This window comes from Eptatretus burgeri, chromosome 6 (assembly GCF_056783735.1).
Source record: "Eptatretus burgeri isolate ZD-2024b chromosome 6, Ebu_testis_v1, whole genome shotgun sequence".
NCBI lineage: Eukaryota > Metazoa > Chordata > Myxini > Myxiniformes > Myxinidae > Eptatretus > Eptatretus burgeri.
Window position 1 is genome coordinate 52026191 of NC_140966.1, and position 15873 is coordinate 52042063.

Here is a 15873-nt window from a genome sequence, read left to right on the forward strand (position 1 = left end):
GCACAGTTGATTGGAGGGTCAGCAACAGGGATTGTAAGACCCTTGACGTCCAACTCGAGAGCTGGGGGATCAGCCTGGTACAACCGCTCAAAGTAACGAGCCCAGCGGGCCTTCACTTCAGACTCCTCTGTCAAGAGCTTTCCACTCTCTGCTCTCACTGCAGTGCTCTGAGGGATGGGCTTGGATGAAGGCAATGCGCGAATTCCCCTGTAAGCAGGACGAGAATCACCTGTCCACAGGTGATGCTCTACACCCTCACAGATTCCTCGCACATAGGCCTCCTTGTCCACCATTAGTGCACGTACAGTTTTACGCCTCAGCTCCCTGAACAGCTCAGCTCTGCCATTCAGCCTGGCCCTGCTACTCTGGTCAATGGTATCCAGTGTCCCTTGAGAGACAAAATTCTTCTTTGCCCTGCGGTGAGTTCCAAGACATCCACCGGCAACATCAAGGACGGTGGTCTTGAAGGCACTCCACAACTCTTCAGGACACCCCAAAGCACCCAGACACCCCAAATGTCCACTCAGCCTGTTCGAAAACTCCTCAGCTACTCTCTCCTCCTTGAGCTTGCCAACATCCAGCCTAGGCTGGGATGGTACCATTCTCCAGGATTTAAGGTGCAGCTTTCGAGTTGCTACAACAAGCCAGTGGTCAGTATTGAGGAATTGAGCACTCCGGTAGACCCTGCAGTTCTGGATCATCCTCCAGCGACCGTCAACGAGGACATGGTCAATCTCCTTTGCCACACCGCCAGCGTTGGAATACCAAGTCCAGCGATGAGCTTGTGGGCGCTGAAACCATGAACCAGCCACCCTTTGTCCATGACTTCTTGCAAAGTCAAGGAACTTAGTGCTATTCAGGTTCATAGTTCCTGACCCATGGGGACCAACACATGTCTCATAACCATCCCTATCAGTTCCAGTCGATGCATTGAAATCCCCCAATACTAAAAGTGTATCTCGTCTGGGGCACTGATCAACCACAGACTCGAGCGTGGCGTCGAATGTGTCCTTCACGGTGAGGTCACTCGCCTCAGTCGGATAATAGACAGAGACCAGGGAAATGACACCTAATGAGTGACGAATCCTTAGTCGCATAATGCGCTCGTTGACCGGTGTTACCTCAATTATCATTGGGGTCAGCTTATTTGACACAGCTGCAGCAACTCCTTGGGTATGGTAACCATCAGAGCGACTTGACCAATAGTAGGTGTAACCACCCACCATTATCTCGCCGCAATCCGGTCTCCGAACCTCAGAGAGTGCTGCAATACCGATGTCCAAACGCTTGAGCTCAGATGATAACAGAGACAGGTGATCATCCTCTCTTAGGGATAGGACCAAACTCTTTTCCAAACAAAACAAGAGTAAAGTCGATGGCGTGGACCATCACAAATCCGCACGATTCCCAATCAAAGCAGTTTTAAGATGGCAAAAAGTTACACCAGAATGACCCAGTATCAAATCTTGAGTGAAAAATCCCCCCCCACCCATTTTGACCCCTGTGAGCCAGTTTCCATCCCCTTGGGGCATGAACCCAGGAGTTAAATCCCCCAAAAAATCGTTACATATTTCATGTGTCCCCCAATGTTGATTGTATGTACAAAGTTTCATTAAAAACGTTTTAAAATGTGGCCGCAATAGCATTTTCTGGTATTTGCTTTGTTGACCCCGCCCAGGGAAGGGGGCCAAAATTAGACTGCTCTTGCACCTTATTGCCATGTGGTAATCATAACTATCAAGTTCGATGAATTTCTACACAATCATTTAGGTGGAGATTGCGTGGCGGATGGACAGATGGACGGAGCCAATTACAATATCCCAGTTTTTACTTTCAAAAGGTGTGGGGAGAAACAGTTGGGTGCACAATTTAAGATGTAATACGACAAAGAAGAACTCATTTCGGCATACGAAGATCATACCTCTGGTATTGGATAGTAGTTAATGTCAATGATCTTGTTCAAATTTTGGACGATAACTTTGGTGACTTCGAAGAGACGATGGAAGTCATACGTTCTGTCTGCTTTGACATACATATTAAGGGCGATGGATGCCAGGTTGCAGACAGCCACCTGAAAGAAAAATATTATGCATTAAAAAAAAACAACCAAGACCAATACCACCAAAAACATCAATACTATCACCAACAACACAAATACCATCACAATCAACACCATCACCAACAACCTCAACACCATCTCCAACAACACGACTACTATTTATGACTACAGTTACTTCAAACAACACAACTAACCACCACCACCAAGAAAATCATCAGCAACACCATCACGAACAAGAACAGCACCAACACCAATAACACAACCACCACCACCACCACAAACATCAATAGCAATGCCGCCACCAATGCCAACAACACCACAAACAGCAGCAATGGCAACAGCAATGCCACACCACCAATACCAACCACCACTACCACGAACATCAATACCAATGCCACCACCTATGGCAACAACACCACAAACAGTAGCAACGGCAACAGCAATGCCACACCACCAATACCAATACCAACCACCACTACCACGAACATCAATACCAATGCCACCACCTATGGCAACAACACCACAAACAGTAGCAACGGCAACAGCAATGCCACACCACCAACACCAATACCAACCACCAACACCACAGCCACCAACACCATGGCTACCAATGCCAACGCCACGGCCACCAACGCCACGGCCACCAACGCCACGGCCCCCCAACACCAAGGCCACCAACATCAAGGCCACGGCAACAAACACCAACGTCACGGCCATGGGCACCAACGCCACGGTCACAAACACCATAGCCACCAACGACACATGGCCACCATCAACGACACGGCCACCAACACAAACGACCCGGCCACCAACACAAACGAGCCGGCCACCAACACCAACGACACACGGCCACAAACACCAACGACACACGGCCACAAACACCAACGACACACGGCCACCAACACCAACGACACACTGCCACCAACACCAAACGGCCACCATCAACGACACGGCCACCAACACCAACGACTCACGGCCACAAACACCAAACGGCCACCAACACCAACGACACACGGCCACCAACACCAACGACATGGCCACCAACACCAAGGCCACCAACACCAACACCTACGACACGGCCACCAACACCTACGACACGGCCACCAACACCAACGACACGGCCACCAACACCAACGACACGGCCACCAACACCAACGACACGGCCACCAACACCCACGACACGGACACAAACACCAACGACACGGCCACAAACACCAACGACACGGCCACAAACACCAACGACACGGCCACCAACACCAACGACACGGCCACCAACACCAACGACACGGCCACAAACACCAACGACACGGCCACAAACACCAACGACACGGCCACAAACACCACCGACACGGCCACAAACACCACCGACACGGCCACAAACACCACCGACACGGCCACAAACACCACCGACACGGCCACAAACACCACCGACACGGCCACAAACACCACCGACACGGCCACAAACACCACCGACACGGCCACAAACACCACCGACACGGCCACAAACACCACCGACACGGCCACAAACACCACCGACACGGCCACAAACACCACCGACACGGCCACAAACACCACCGACACGGCCACAAACACCACCGACACGGCCACAAACACCACCGACACGGCCACAAACACCACCGACACGGCCACAAACACCACCGACACGGCTACAAACACCACCGACACGGCTACAAACACCACCGACACGGCCACAAACACCACCACCTCTGCTTACCATTTACATTGCTGCACAAACCAAAGAATATATCATAGTATCAACACCAATATGAAACCTCAAACCATTCTATAAATACTTCTGATTGAAACCAAGATGAGCCTCAAACAAACACTGCTGATGGAGTTCTCATCACAGTGCAAGGTTAAACTGGTTACCACCAGCAATGTGATTTTAAAAGGGGACAATCTCAAGCAAGTGGGTACGAACTCCTGACCTCATCTGTGCTGGTGTACTCCATAATTTCAGTGCAGAGGTTTGAGCAATGAATGGTCCCCAGGTTCTGCTGATTGCTCTTGCGGTTGCAAGCATCCTTGTAAAGCATGTATGGGGTGCCAGTCTCCGTCTGCGATTCGATAATTGCATACCACAGCTGCTGGGCTTTAACCACGCGTCGCCCTTTTCCCTCACGCTCGTACCTTTCAAATTGGGTAAAAGTGGCGGAAAAAAAATAAGCATTTGTGAAATAGTTCCTCGCAATTATATCCAGTAAGAAACATGTTGAAGGGAAGGATGCAAATACAGTACTGTCATTTTAGCCAATTCCCATATATTCGACGGACCAAGCAAACCATCTCTCGGTGATTTGGGTTCATATCATGTTTGGCTAAAATAATAAGTTGTATTTAGGTACATTATGGTAAATGAATAGTTTTTATTCAGATAGGTAGTAGTAAAGGAAGAAACAAGCCAGTAGGCGAAGAGGGATTCGCAAGGATCGAAGCGCTGGATACGATTCTTTTCATTCTGACCGATCCACGGCGAAGATTCATTGCGAAGACGTATTGGTTCACATACAATTGTTCCTCTGCCTGGCAAGATTTTTCCTATTGCGTATTTTGCCAACTGGCACTCCTCATAAAAAAATGACGGTAAATAGACACCCGATTTTTGAAGGACTACCATTTGAAAAATAATTAATCGGTTTGCTGGTTTGTGCTGTGGAGCCTCGCGTTGCAGACACACACACACACACACACACACACACACACACACACACACACACACACACACACACACACACACACACACACACACACACACACACACACACACACACACACACACACGGAAAACCCGATAAACTTCTCTCAATGCTCTTGTTTGACCACGCTTCCTGAGCCACACAATATTTTTCATAAGCCACGCCCACTTTTCATCAACCACGTCCACTTTCCCTAAGCTCTGCCCACTTTCCTCAGCCCCTCACAAAAAATGACGGTAAATAGACACCCGATTTTTGAAGCAGTACCATTTGAAAAATAAAACCTCAATCAAAAATCGGCTCAAGTAAAATTTTCTAAATATATCGAACTGTTTAATTCCGAAGTCTCGTTTCTCCACATTCAAAACTGAAGGACAAGTATTGAAAACACTGTACGCGGTTTTTCGGCCACTGCACAGCAACGGGTGGTTGCTCGGAAACGAAATTCAAACGCGAACATTCCCAGCACATATTGCACATGTTGCACAAGTTTCATCGAAATCGGTTCGCTGGTTCGTGCTGTGGAGCCTCGCGTTGCAGACACACACACACACACACACACACACACACACACACACACACACAAACACACACGGAAAACCCAACAATAAGGGATATCGAGCATATATAGCGAATCCAATAACTCGTATCTCGTCATCTTCATCGATCACCAAATACAAGTTGAGCAGGAGATGCTCTACATTTACTCTTATACCAGATATATTTCAATGGAATGGTTTATCATGAGACTGATGACCAACTGCTCAAAAAGGAAGGTGTAACCAAATGGCATATGGTACGACGTTGGGGAGGATTCAAGCAGAAATCTAAATAAACACAGAATCGAGATTAACAAGCTCATGCCCGTGAAAACAAAAACATTGCTGAGCCCTCCTAACCCCCGACTCTTACATTTCAGATAGACATGAGGTGTTAAGTCTCAAAAGAAAGTTAATAGCAGAAATCAAGACAGGAACAGACCGGTGATTATGTATCTAAATTACAGGGGGCAATCTCTGATATTGCAGGGGCAAGAGACTCTGAACATATGAAATGCACATCGGTCACTATGAATATTTGTTACCTCCGCCATCTGCGATAGACGGAGGTTGTGTTTTCACGATCTGTTTGTAACTTGAGAAAATCGAAGATTTTGAGCCTACCTGGACTTTAGTCAGGTGAGCTTATGCGATCAACCAGTGTCCATAGGTGAGCGAGTCGAGTCAAGTCAGTCCGTCCGTCCGTCCGTCCATAAACACTTCAGTCAATATCGCTTGAACCAAACACATGATTTTGATGAAACCTGGCCACAAGCTTCATATCTGAAGCCTAATGAAGGTGTATTGACAGCATCAAAACCTGCACTCATTGAAAGGGTCTATGGGGGGGGGGGGGTGTCAACCACTGCCATTCACAAAAAAAAATTGGTGTTTGCTCTTCTCCAAAACCACACACACAATTTCAATGAGACTTGGCCACAACCTTCATCACCCATAAAGTACCAAAGTGTATTGACCATCAAAATCTGCGCTCATTGAGGTGGTCTGGGGAGGGGTTTGACCCCTCAAAATAGGTATCTGTTCTCTTCTCCAAAACTACAGACAATTTTGATAAAATGTGACCACAACCTTCATTACCTGGGATCTGCTAAAGTGCAAAGACCGCATCAAAATCTGTGCTCATTCAAGGAGTCTACGGTGGGGGGGGGGGGGCGGGGGGGGGGAGATTTGACACCCTAAATTTGATCAGGGTCTCAGGGGGCCTGAGGGTGGTTTGAGTGACTGTTACTCCTGATCCAGGTGAGCTTCAGAACGTGCAGTCCTATTTTTGGATTCGCTATATATGCGAGATATCCCTTATTGTCGGGTTTTCCGTGTGTGTGTGTGTGTGTGTGTGTGTGTGTGTGTGTGTGTGTGTGTGTGTGTGTGTGTGTGTGTGTGTGTGTGTGTGTGTGTGTGTGTGTGTGTGTGTGTGTGTCTGCAACGGAAGGCTCCACAGCACAAACCAGCGAACCGATTTCGATGAAACTTTGCCAACATGTGCAGTATTTGTTGGGAATGTGCGCGTTTGAATTTCGTTGCCGAGCAACCACCCGTTGCTGTGCAGCGGCTGAAAAACCGCGTACAGTATTTTCAATACTTGTCCTTCAGTTTTGAATGTAGAGAAGCGAGACTTCGGAATTAAACACTTCGAGATATTTAGAAAATTTTACTCGAGCCGATTTTTGATTGAGGTTTTATTTTTCAAATGGTAGTCCTTCAAAAATCAGGTGTCTATTCACTGTCATTTTTTATGAGGGGCTTAGGAAAGTGGGCGGAGCTTAGGGAAAGTGGACGTGGTTGATGAAAAGTTGGAGAGGCGTAGGAAAGTGGGCGTGGATTATGGAAAGTGGGCGTGGCTTAGGAAAATATTGTGTGCCTCAGGAGGTGTGGTCAAACAAGAGCACTGAGAGAAGTTTATCAGGTTTTCCGTGTGTGTGTGTGTGTGTGTGTGTGTGTGTGTGTGTGTGTGTGTGTGTGTGTGTGTGTGTGTGTGTGTGTGTGTGTGTGTGTGTGTGTGTGTGTGTGTGTGTGTGTGTGTGTCTGCAACACGAGGCTTCACAGCACAAATAAAACCAGCAAACCGCTCATTGGATTCGCTATATATGCTAGATATCCCTTATTGTCGGGTTTTCCGTGTGTGTGTATGTGTGTGCGTGCGTGCGTGCGTGCGTGCCTGCAACGCGAGGCTCCACAGCACAAATCAGCAAACCGATTAATTATTTTTCAAATGGTAGTCCTTCAAAAATAGGGTGTCCATTTACCGTCATTTTTTATGAGGAGTGCCAGTTGGCAAAATACGCAATAGGAAAAATCTTGCCAGGCAGAGGAACAATTGTATGTGAACCAATACGTCTTGGCAATGAATCTTCGTCGGTGGATCAGTCAGAATGAAAAGCATCGAATCCAGCGCTTCGATCCTCGCGAATCCCTCGTCGCCTCAGGGCTTGTTCAAGAGTTGGTTGGTCTTGTGTGTTATTCTGTCTGTCTGTCGGTTTACGTCAGGTCAGGTTAGATCTGTGACCTGCCACAGGTACCATGTAAAGCTGCACTAACCTGTTCCATGGTCTGGTTTTCGGCGACAAAACCGTCTCCCCAACCAGGTTTTCTCGTGAGGAGGGTGTTTGGATATGGACACCCAGCAGGATTAAAAACATAACCTGTCAAAGGGCGGAGGAGCTCGTGAGCTAACGGCCGTCCATATCTCGTGCCTAACTGTGTCTGCGGACGTCCTCCTGCAGTTGGGTTACTTTTTTTATTAGGAGGTTGGTGGCAGGATTTGCACTCTGGCCACCGTAAAACCCTTCATTCAGCAAAACAGAAAAACGCAAAAAAATCTGAAAACCCACTCCGTGGGAGTACCTCCTGTGCAGCTTCCCTTCGCAGGGCAGCTCACCGGATGACGGGATTGGGGAAAAGCCTTCGGGACCCCCAATCTTTGATGAAAGGAGGGAAACCACAGGGTAACACCCTATCCCTAAGAAACCACAGGGTAACATCCTATCCTATCCCAAATAAAGGATGATCACCTGTCTCTGTTATCATCTGAGCTCAAGCGTTTGGACTCTCTGAGGTTCGGAGACCGGATTGCGGCGAGATGATGGTGGGTGGTTACACCTACTATTGGTCTGGTCGCCCTGATGGTTACCATATCAAGGAGTTGCTGTGGCTGTGTCCAATAAGCTGACCCCAATAATAATTGAGGTAACACCGGTCAACGAGCGTATTATGAGACGAAGGATTCGTCACTCCCGAGGTGTCATTTCCCTGGTCTATGTCTATGCTCCGACTGAGGTGAGTGACATCACCGTGAAGGACACATTCGACGCCACGCTCGAGTCTGTGGTTGATCAGTGCCCCAGACGAGATACACTTCTAGTCTTGGGGGATTTCAATGCATCGACTGGAACTGATAGGGATGGGTATGAGACATGTGTTGGTCCCCATGGGTCAGGAACTATAAACCAGAAAAGCACTAAGTTCCTTGACTTTGCAAGAAGTCATGGACAAAGGGTGGCTGGTTCATGGTTTCAGCGCCCACAAGCTCATCACTGGACTTGGTATTCCAACGCTGGCGGTGTGGCAAAGGAGATTGACCATGTCCTCGTTGACGGTCGCTGGAGGATGATCCAGAACTGCAGGGTCTACCGGAGTGCTCAATTCCTCAATACTGACCACCGGCTTGTTGCAGCAACTCGAAAGCTGCACCTTAAATCCTTGAGAATGGTACCATCCCAGCCTAGGCTGGATGTTGGCAAGCTCAAGGATGAGAGAGTAGCTGAGGAGTTTGCGAACAGGCTGAGTGGACAATTTGGGGTGTCTGGGTGTTTTGGGGGGTCCTGAAGAGTTGTGGAGTGCCTTCAAGACCACCGTCCTTGATGTTGCCGGTGGATGTCTTGGAACGCACCGCAGGGCAAAGAAGAATTTTGTCTCTCAAGGGACACTGGATACCATTGACCAGAGTCGCAGGGCCAGGCTGAATGGCAGAGCTGAGCTGTTCAGGGAGCTGAGGCATAAAACTGTACGTGCACTAAGGGTGGACAAGGAGGCCTATGTGCGAGGAATCTGTGATGGGGTAGAGCATCACCTGTGGAATGGTGATTCTCGTCCCACTTACAGGGGAATTCGCGCATTGCGTTCATCCAAGCCCATCCATCGAAGCACTGCAGTTAGAGCAGAGAGTGGTAGGCTCTTGACAGAGGAGTCTGAAGTGAAGGCCCGCTGGGCCGGTTACTTTGAGCGGTTGAACCAGGCTGATCCCCCAGCTGTCGAGTTGGACGTCGAGGGTGTTACAATCCCTGTTGCTGACCCTCCAATCAACTGTGGTTCACCTTCACTTGTGGAAACACGGGCTGCGGTGAACCGGTTGAAATAGGGTAAAGCTCCATGGATCTGTGGCATCCATGCTGAACTTCTCAAGGCTGGTGGAAATGCTGCACTCGTGTCGTTGCATGCAGTTTTGTGCTCTGCCTGGAACACAGGCATCATCCCAACTGATTGGAAGAGGGGCCTTGTTGTCCCTCTCTGGAAAGGGAAGGGTGATCGCCAAGACTGCAACAACTACCGAGGGGTGACGCTGCTCTCAGTGCCGGGCAAGGTCTTTGCTCGGATAATTCTTGATAGGGTTCGCCACCATCTGCTTGAGCACCAGCGTCCAGAGCAGTCAGGCTTTACACCAAAGAGGTCAACCATTGACCGTATCCTTGCTCTTCGTGTCCTCACCGAATGCAGACGAGAGTTTCGGCAGGGGCTGCTTGCAGCCTATTTTGATCTCTGTCAAGCGTTCGATTCAGTGAATCGGGATGCCCTCTGGAGGATTCTTGGTCTTCGTGGGGTGCCATCAAAACCGAACGATCTGATGTCTGAACTCTAATCTGGTACTGAGAGTGCTGTGAAGTGTGGTGGTTCCATCTCCGACTTATTTCCAGTTGTTACTGTAGTTCGTCAGGGGTGTGTACTGGCCCCCACACTTTTCAGCACTTGCATGGACTGGATTTTAGGGAGGATGTCGGAAAGATCAAGCTGCGGTGCATCGTTTGGGAATGTCAAGATCTCGGACGTTGATTTCGCAGATGATGCAGTCATCTTTGTGGAGACTTCATATATCCTTTTGGGGGCCCTCGAGGTGCTGAATGAGAAGTCATTGCCGCTGGGATTACGCGTTACTTGGGTCAACACTAAGATCCAGGCTTTCAATGACATCCCGGATGCTGCTGTCCTGTATGTGTCTGTTTGTGGTGAGGATGTTGAGGTTGTGGAGAGATTCACTTACCTTGGCAGTGATAGTCGTGTCTCTGCTGGCTGTGAGTCAGAGGTCAATCGACGTCTGGGTCGGGCCTGGGGAGTCATCGATTCACTGGATCATGGGGTGTGGCACTGCCGGCTCCTGTGCGGGAGGACGAAAGTCCGAGTCTTCAGGTCCTTGGTGCTTCCAGTCTTGCTCTATGGATGCGAGACTTGGACTCTGACCAAGGATCTGAGACGGAGATTTAATTCCTATGGTACCAGGTCTCTTCGGAGAATCCTTGGCTATCGCAAGTCAGATTTTTTGTCCAACGAGCGGTTGCTGAGAGAGACTCAGATGAGATTTGTTACCGGCATGGTCCGTGAGCGTCAGTTGCGGCTGTATGGACATGTGGCTCGTTTTCCTGACGCTGATCCTGCTCACCAGATTCTCTCAGCGAGGGAGTCTCGTGAGTGGAGGAGACCAATGGGCTGACCATGTGCCTCATGGTTGCAGCAGGTTGACCAGCATCTCAAGGAGATGGGGATGGGCCTGGCATCTGCCTGGGGGAAGGCCAGACGGAGGCCCCTGGAGTACCGGCGGAAAGTGGACGCAGCGACACGCTGTTCTGGCACATGCTTCCATACCTGACCTGACCTGTCGGATTGTTTGTCTGGCTTGTTATCTTGCCAAAACAAAGTTTTGGTTTAGTCAGCTTGTATGTTTTTTATTATTATTATTTTTTTATTATTATTATTATTTTTTTTGTTTGTCTGTAACCACGTATCGATCACTCTACAGAGCACAGTTATCATTGGAAATTTTTGTAACTTCGCATATCAGAGTCCTATAGAGGTCCCTTTCAGCGCATAAAATTTTCAAGGTCAAAGGTCAAGGTCACTTTGTCGCAAATCAGGTGAGTCGACGAAACCCTTATTTTTTGAGTAATTTTGATCGGATCGTCTTCAAACTTCATGGGAATAGAGTTCATGGTCTGGCGCTCAGCTGATTAATTTTTGGTGGCGATCGGCCTTGACCTTCATGGTTCGCGCTGAAGGTCGAAAGTTTTTGACCCCAAGGTAAAATTTTGAAATCTTCGGTACCATATCGTGTAATACCTCAAATTGAACACATCGATGAGTGCTTTCGAGATATGTCAAGCTTGAGACATTATGACGTCATTTAGTGACGTTATGAGGCAAACATATTTTTCATGGTTACTCTGTAGAACGATTCTCATCGGAATCTCTCGTCGGCAGACATTCCTCAAGGAGTCGCTCCTGGTGGATAGCAGCTCTGTTCACCTCAGTGTGACCTTAAATAAGTCACACGTGGTCACCTTTTGGCAAGATACGGGTCTTTATTTTTATTTGTATGTCAATCGCCTACGGGTCACAATTTTAAACTGATCTTCACGAAACTTCACAACCTGGTGGAGTTCGTCATAAGCAAGAAGCCTATTGTTTTTTGATGTCAAAAGGTCAACATAGGCCAAAGGTCAAAAACTTTGTCAAATTTCTAAAATCATCAATTTTCATCTGATTGACTAGAAATTTAAATAAGATTTGCAAATGAGGTCACTGAACTCAACCACAAATTATTTTTAAGGTCAATATAGGCCAAAAGGTCAACATTGGCCAAAGGTTAAAGTCTTCGGTGAGTTGACTGAAATCCTCAATTTTCATCTGATTGACCTGAAGAAATTTGAAGAGGATATCGATTTTAGGTCACTGAATTCAACAACCAATTATTTTGAGGTCAACATAGGCCAAAAGTCAACAAATTAGGTGAGATTTCTGAAATCAATTTTCATCTGATCGACTTGAAATTTGAAGAGGATTTGCATACGAGCTCACTGAATTCAATAAACTAGTATTTTTGAGGTCAACATAGGCCAAAAGGTCAACATAAGCCAAAAAGTCGACATCGGCCAAATTTGTAAAATTGTCAATTTTCATCCGATTGACTTGAAATTTGAAGAGGATTTGCATATTGGGTCATTGAATTCAACCACCAATTATTTTTATGGTGAAATGTGTTTTATGTATTTCGCAAGTATTGCGCTTTGCACGACATCTTTCTGGCTTGTTTGTGTGCAGGATATCTCAAAACATTATGGACGGATTCGGACAAAACTTAGTGGACAGATTGGGTGTGTGACAAGAAAAACAAGAGCTCAAGTGAGCACAATATATGCCCAAACAAGAAGGTATATACAGAATTGTGCTACGACATGGAAAAAATCATCCTGGTTGCCATGGCACCCACTTTAGATGACGAACGTATGTCGCGACACACCGTCTCTAGTCTGTACCTATGTACCAAATATGAAACGTGAAAGTTGAAAACTTTGGGAGTTAGAGTGCGGACAGGAACGGACGGACGGACGGACGGAAGACTGGTATCACATAATATGCCCCGATATATATATATATATATATATATATATATATATATATATATATATATATATATATATATATATATATATATATATATATATATATATATATATATATATTGGGTGTATAAAAATCGATTCCATCTTGGTGAAGATACGAATCCAGATCGGGATCCGACAATTTTTTTAATGATCCTTCACCATTGAGCGATAGGGCTAAAAACGATGTCTCAAAATGTTGTGGATGGATTCAGACAAAACTTGGTGGGCACATTGGTTGTATGACAAGGACGAATCATTTCAATTCCGGTGTTGATCCGAATCCTGATCCTGATACGAGAATTTTTTCTAATATCACAAGTGATTCTTCACCATTGAGAGATAGGGCCAAAAACTATGTATTGCATGATATCTCAAAAAGGAGTGGACAGAGTCAGATGAAACTTGGTGTATCGGTGACAAGAACAAGCCAATTAGATTTTGCAGGTCCGGATCCAGATCCGGCCTATCAGTAGGATACAAAACAAACTGTTCAGCCTGGCAGAAATAAGCACTCTACCGAGTGCCTTTCTCGTTTATGTTATTGTTAAGTTGGAGAAGCAACGCAGCTGGGTTAAACTTACAGCAGCTTCAACTGTGTCAATTGGTCAGAGCAATCCTTCAAGGAACCTGTCCAATCACGCACATGTATTTCGGTGAATTTGAAAACCCTATTTACCATCATAATTTTATAACCACAAGCTTGGTGTCTCAAATATTACTTGACACACCCTCAGGTTTAAACCCACAAAAAGTTGTTTAAGCCATAGCCTCAATCTTTAAGCCAAATGCAGGAAATAAATAACTGCCACAGTCCCTTTCATCCACGAGTAACCAAAGACAAGTAGATCATTAAACAGCCTATTATGGAGACAACACAGCTCGAATGGTGTTTTTCACTCATTACAGCTGGAGTGTTTCAAAATGAAAACATGAAGCTATGATGGCTATTGGAAAACATAATTGCAGTTTATTTATAGCATTAATTTCATGTCAAATAATTTATTTGATTTAAAGCAAGGATTCATCCTTCATGTGCAAATAAACTTCTAATGCCACCCACAACCCTATCTATTCATGAATACTCAGACGATATTCAGATGGAGGTGGTGGAAAGAAAAATTACTTGGATTTTTAACACATACATAATATATTTATATTTTTTAATTACAAGGTTTTTTTCCAGCAGAAATAACCATTCATCTTATCCCAACTGCTAAAACAAAAGACAGGAAAAATTCTGAAATCTAATGCTGTCTGGGAAGCCATCAATTTATTGTCTGACATATTCAGTAAACATCCAACATATGTACAAGTTTGGACATCGTGGAAAGAACATTCGTAATCGATCTGTGATGTAAAACATCTGCTATGCCAAGTTATTAATTGGTGAACAACTGCGACACATTTTAAAGGGGTGATTTTTCAATGGTCTAAAACTTGTGGACAAAGTAAAAAAATAAAAAATAAAACCAAGACATCAGCAGACGAGAGTGTACTTTTTGATGTATAGTATTCATTTTAACTTGGTTTTGCATTTTGAGAAAAGCAGTACATGGGACGGTATTTCAAAGATCACCACTTCAAATTTATAGTGGCTTGTACGACTGCATGTTGACCTGTTTGTTGCTCATCTGACACAAGGTCAAAATCCCAAATCGGGTGTCGATTGTCCATTGTCAACAAATAACCTTGTGGTTCAAGTAAAAAACACAATGATGTCCCCGAATATCCTTATCCAGTCTGTGATATACAGTGTATATATTGTTGCGGGCTGGGGGTCAGGTGAGAATACCACTAGGTTGAGAGGGGAGCTATCTCGGCTCCCACCAGACTCCCCGGAATTGTAGGCCGTCGCACACGGATAACTCAGTGACGCGGCGGGTCGCTTAAATGACAGTGGACGCCAATAACTCAACCACGTGACTTTGGGTCCTCCGTCGAGTTAATCCGGTTACCTAAAAATAACCACGTGATTTAATTACCAGGGAACAGCCCCTCGCCTTGTCCGAATCGGATCACTCGACCGGACCGGGTCACTTTACCGGATCGGATGCAGCAGAGCGACACTGCCAAGGACGTACCGGCGAAAAGGAACGGATTGTTGGGAATAAAGTCCCGGCTAAGCTAGGATTCGGACCATGCTGGATCAATGGAAGAAAAGACAAAAACGAGCAGGGAACATTTCTAATAATAATTTATTTTCAATGAGGCAAGGAAAGGTATGTGGTACGATCAATAGATTTATTGGGGTGTGTTGTGCAGAGATAGGGAAGAGAGGTGTGGTACGACAATAACCAGCAACTTATGAAAGCGGACGCAGAGCAGACCGAACACGAAAATAGTAATAATAATAATAATAATAATAATAATAATAATAATAATAATAATAATAATAATAATCTTCTGCAGGCTTACTTATATAGACAGGCACGAGGACACACACACACACACACACACACACACACGAAGAGGAATTGAAGCAAGACAGGAGAGGAGTTCAGGCTATGGTCTCTCGGTACCTTGGTATAATTGATACGCGGTACCCGAACGCGCCACAAATATGTTTGGGGGGAATGCTCCGTGGCGTGTTCCCTCCCCCCCCCCCCCGACAGCTGGCACGTCGTCTCCTGCTTCAGGCAGCTCGCGTCGAGACCGTGAACGTGAAGGAGGGGCTTGAGTTGGGAGGGTGGAGTCAGAGCGAGTGTATGGAGTGATAGGCGGGACCAGGTGGGTGGGCAGAGTCAGCGTCTTGTGGGCGGAGAAGAGGAGGAGGAGTCCAGCAATGACGACAGAAGGCAGAGTCGAGGTACAGCTTGAGCGGGAGAGGCAGGGCAGAGAGAGAGAGAGAAAGAAAAGGAGGATCCACTCGGACCTTTATAGGCCCCGCG

The 15873-nt window shown here is 46.4% G+C and overlaps 1 protein-coding gene across 1 annotated transcript in view; it reads right to left on the reverse strand.

Annotated features, from left to right (window-relative positions):
• RRM1 (ribonucleotide reductase catalytic subunit M1) overlaps positions 1 to 15873 on the reverse strand; it is a 399179-nt gene that overhangs the window by 167233 nt on the left and 216073 nt on the right. The window contains exons 12-13 of the mRNA XM_085885025.1: positions 4012 to 4213; positions 1922 to 2071 (exon numbers count right to left, since the gene is read on the reverse strand). Coding sequence (XP_085741151.1) covers positions 1922 to 2071; positions 4012 to 4213 — 352 coding nt within the window. The remainder of the gene's footprint in view (positions 1 to 1921; positions 2072 to 4011; positions 4214 to 15873) is intronic.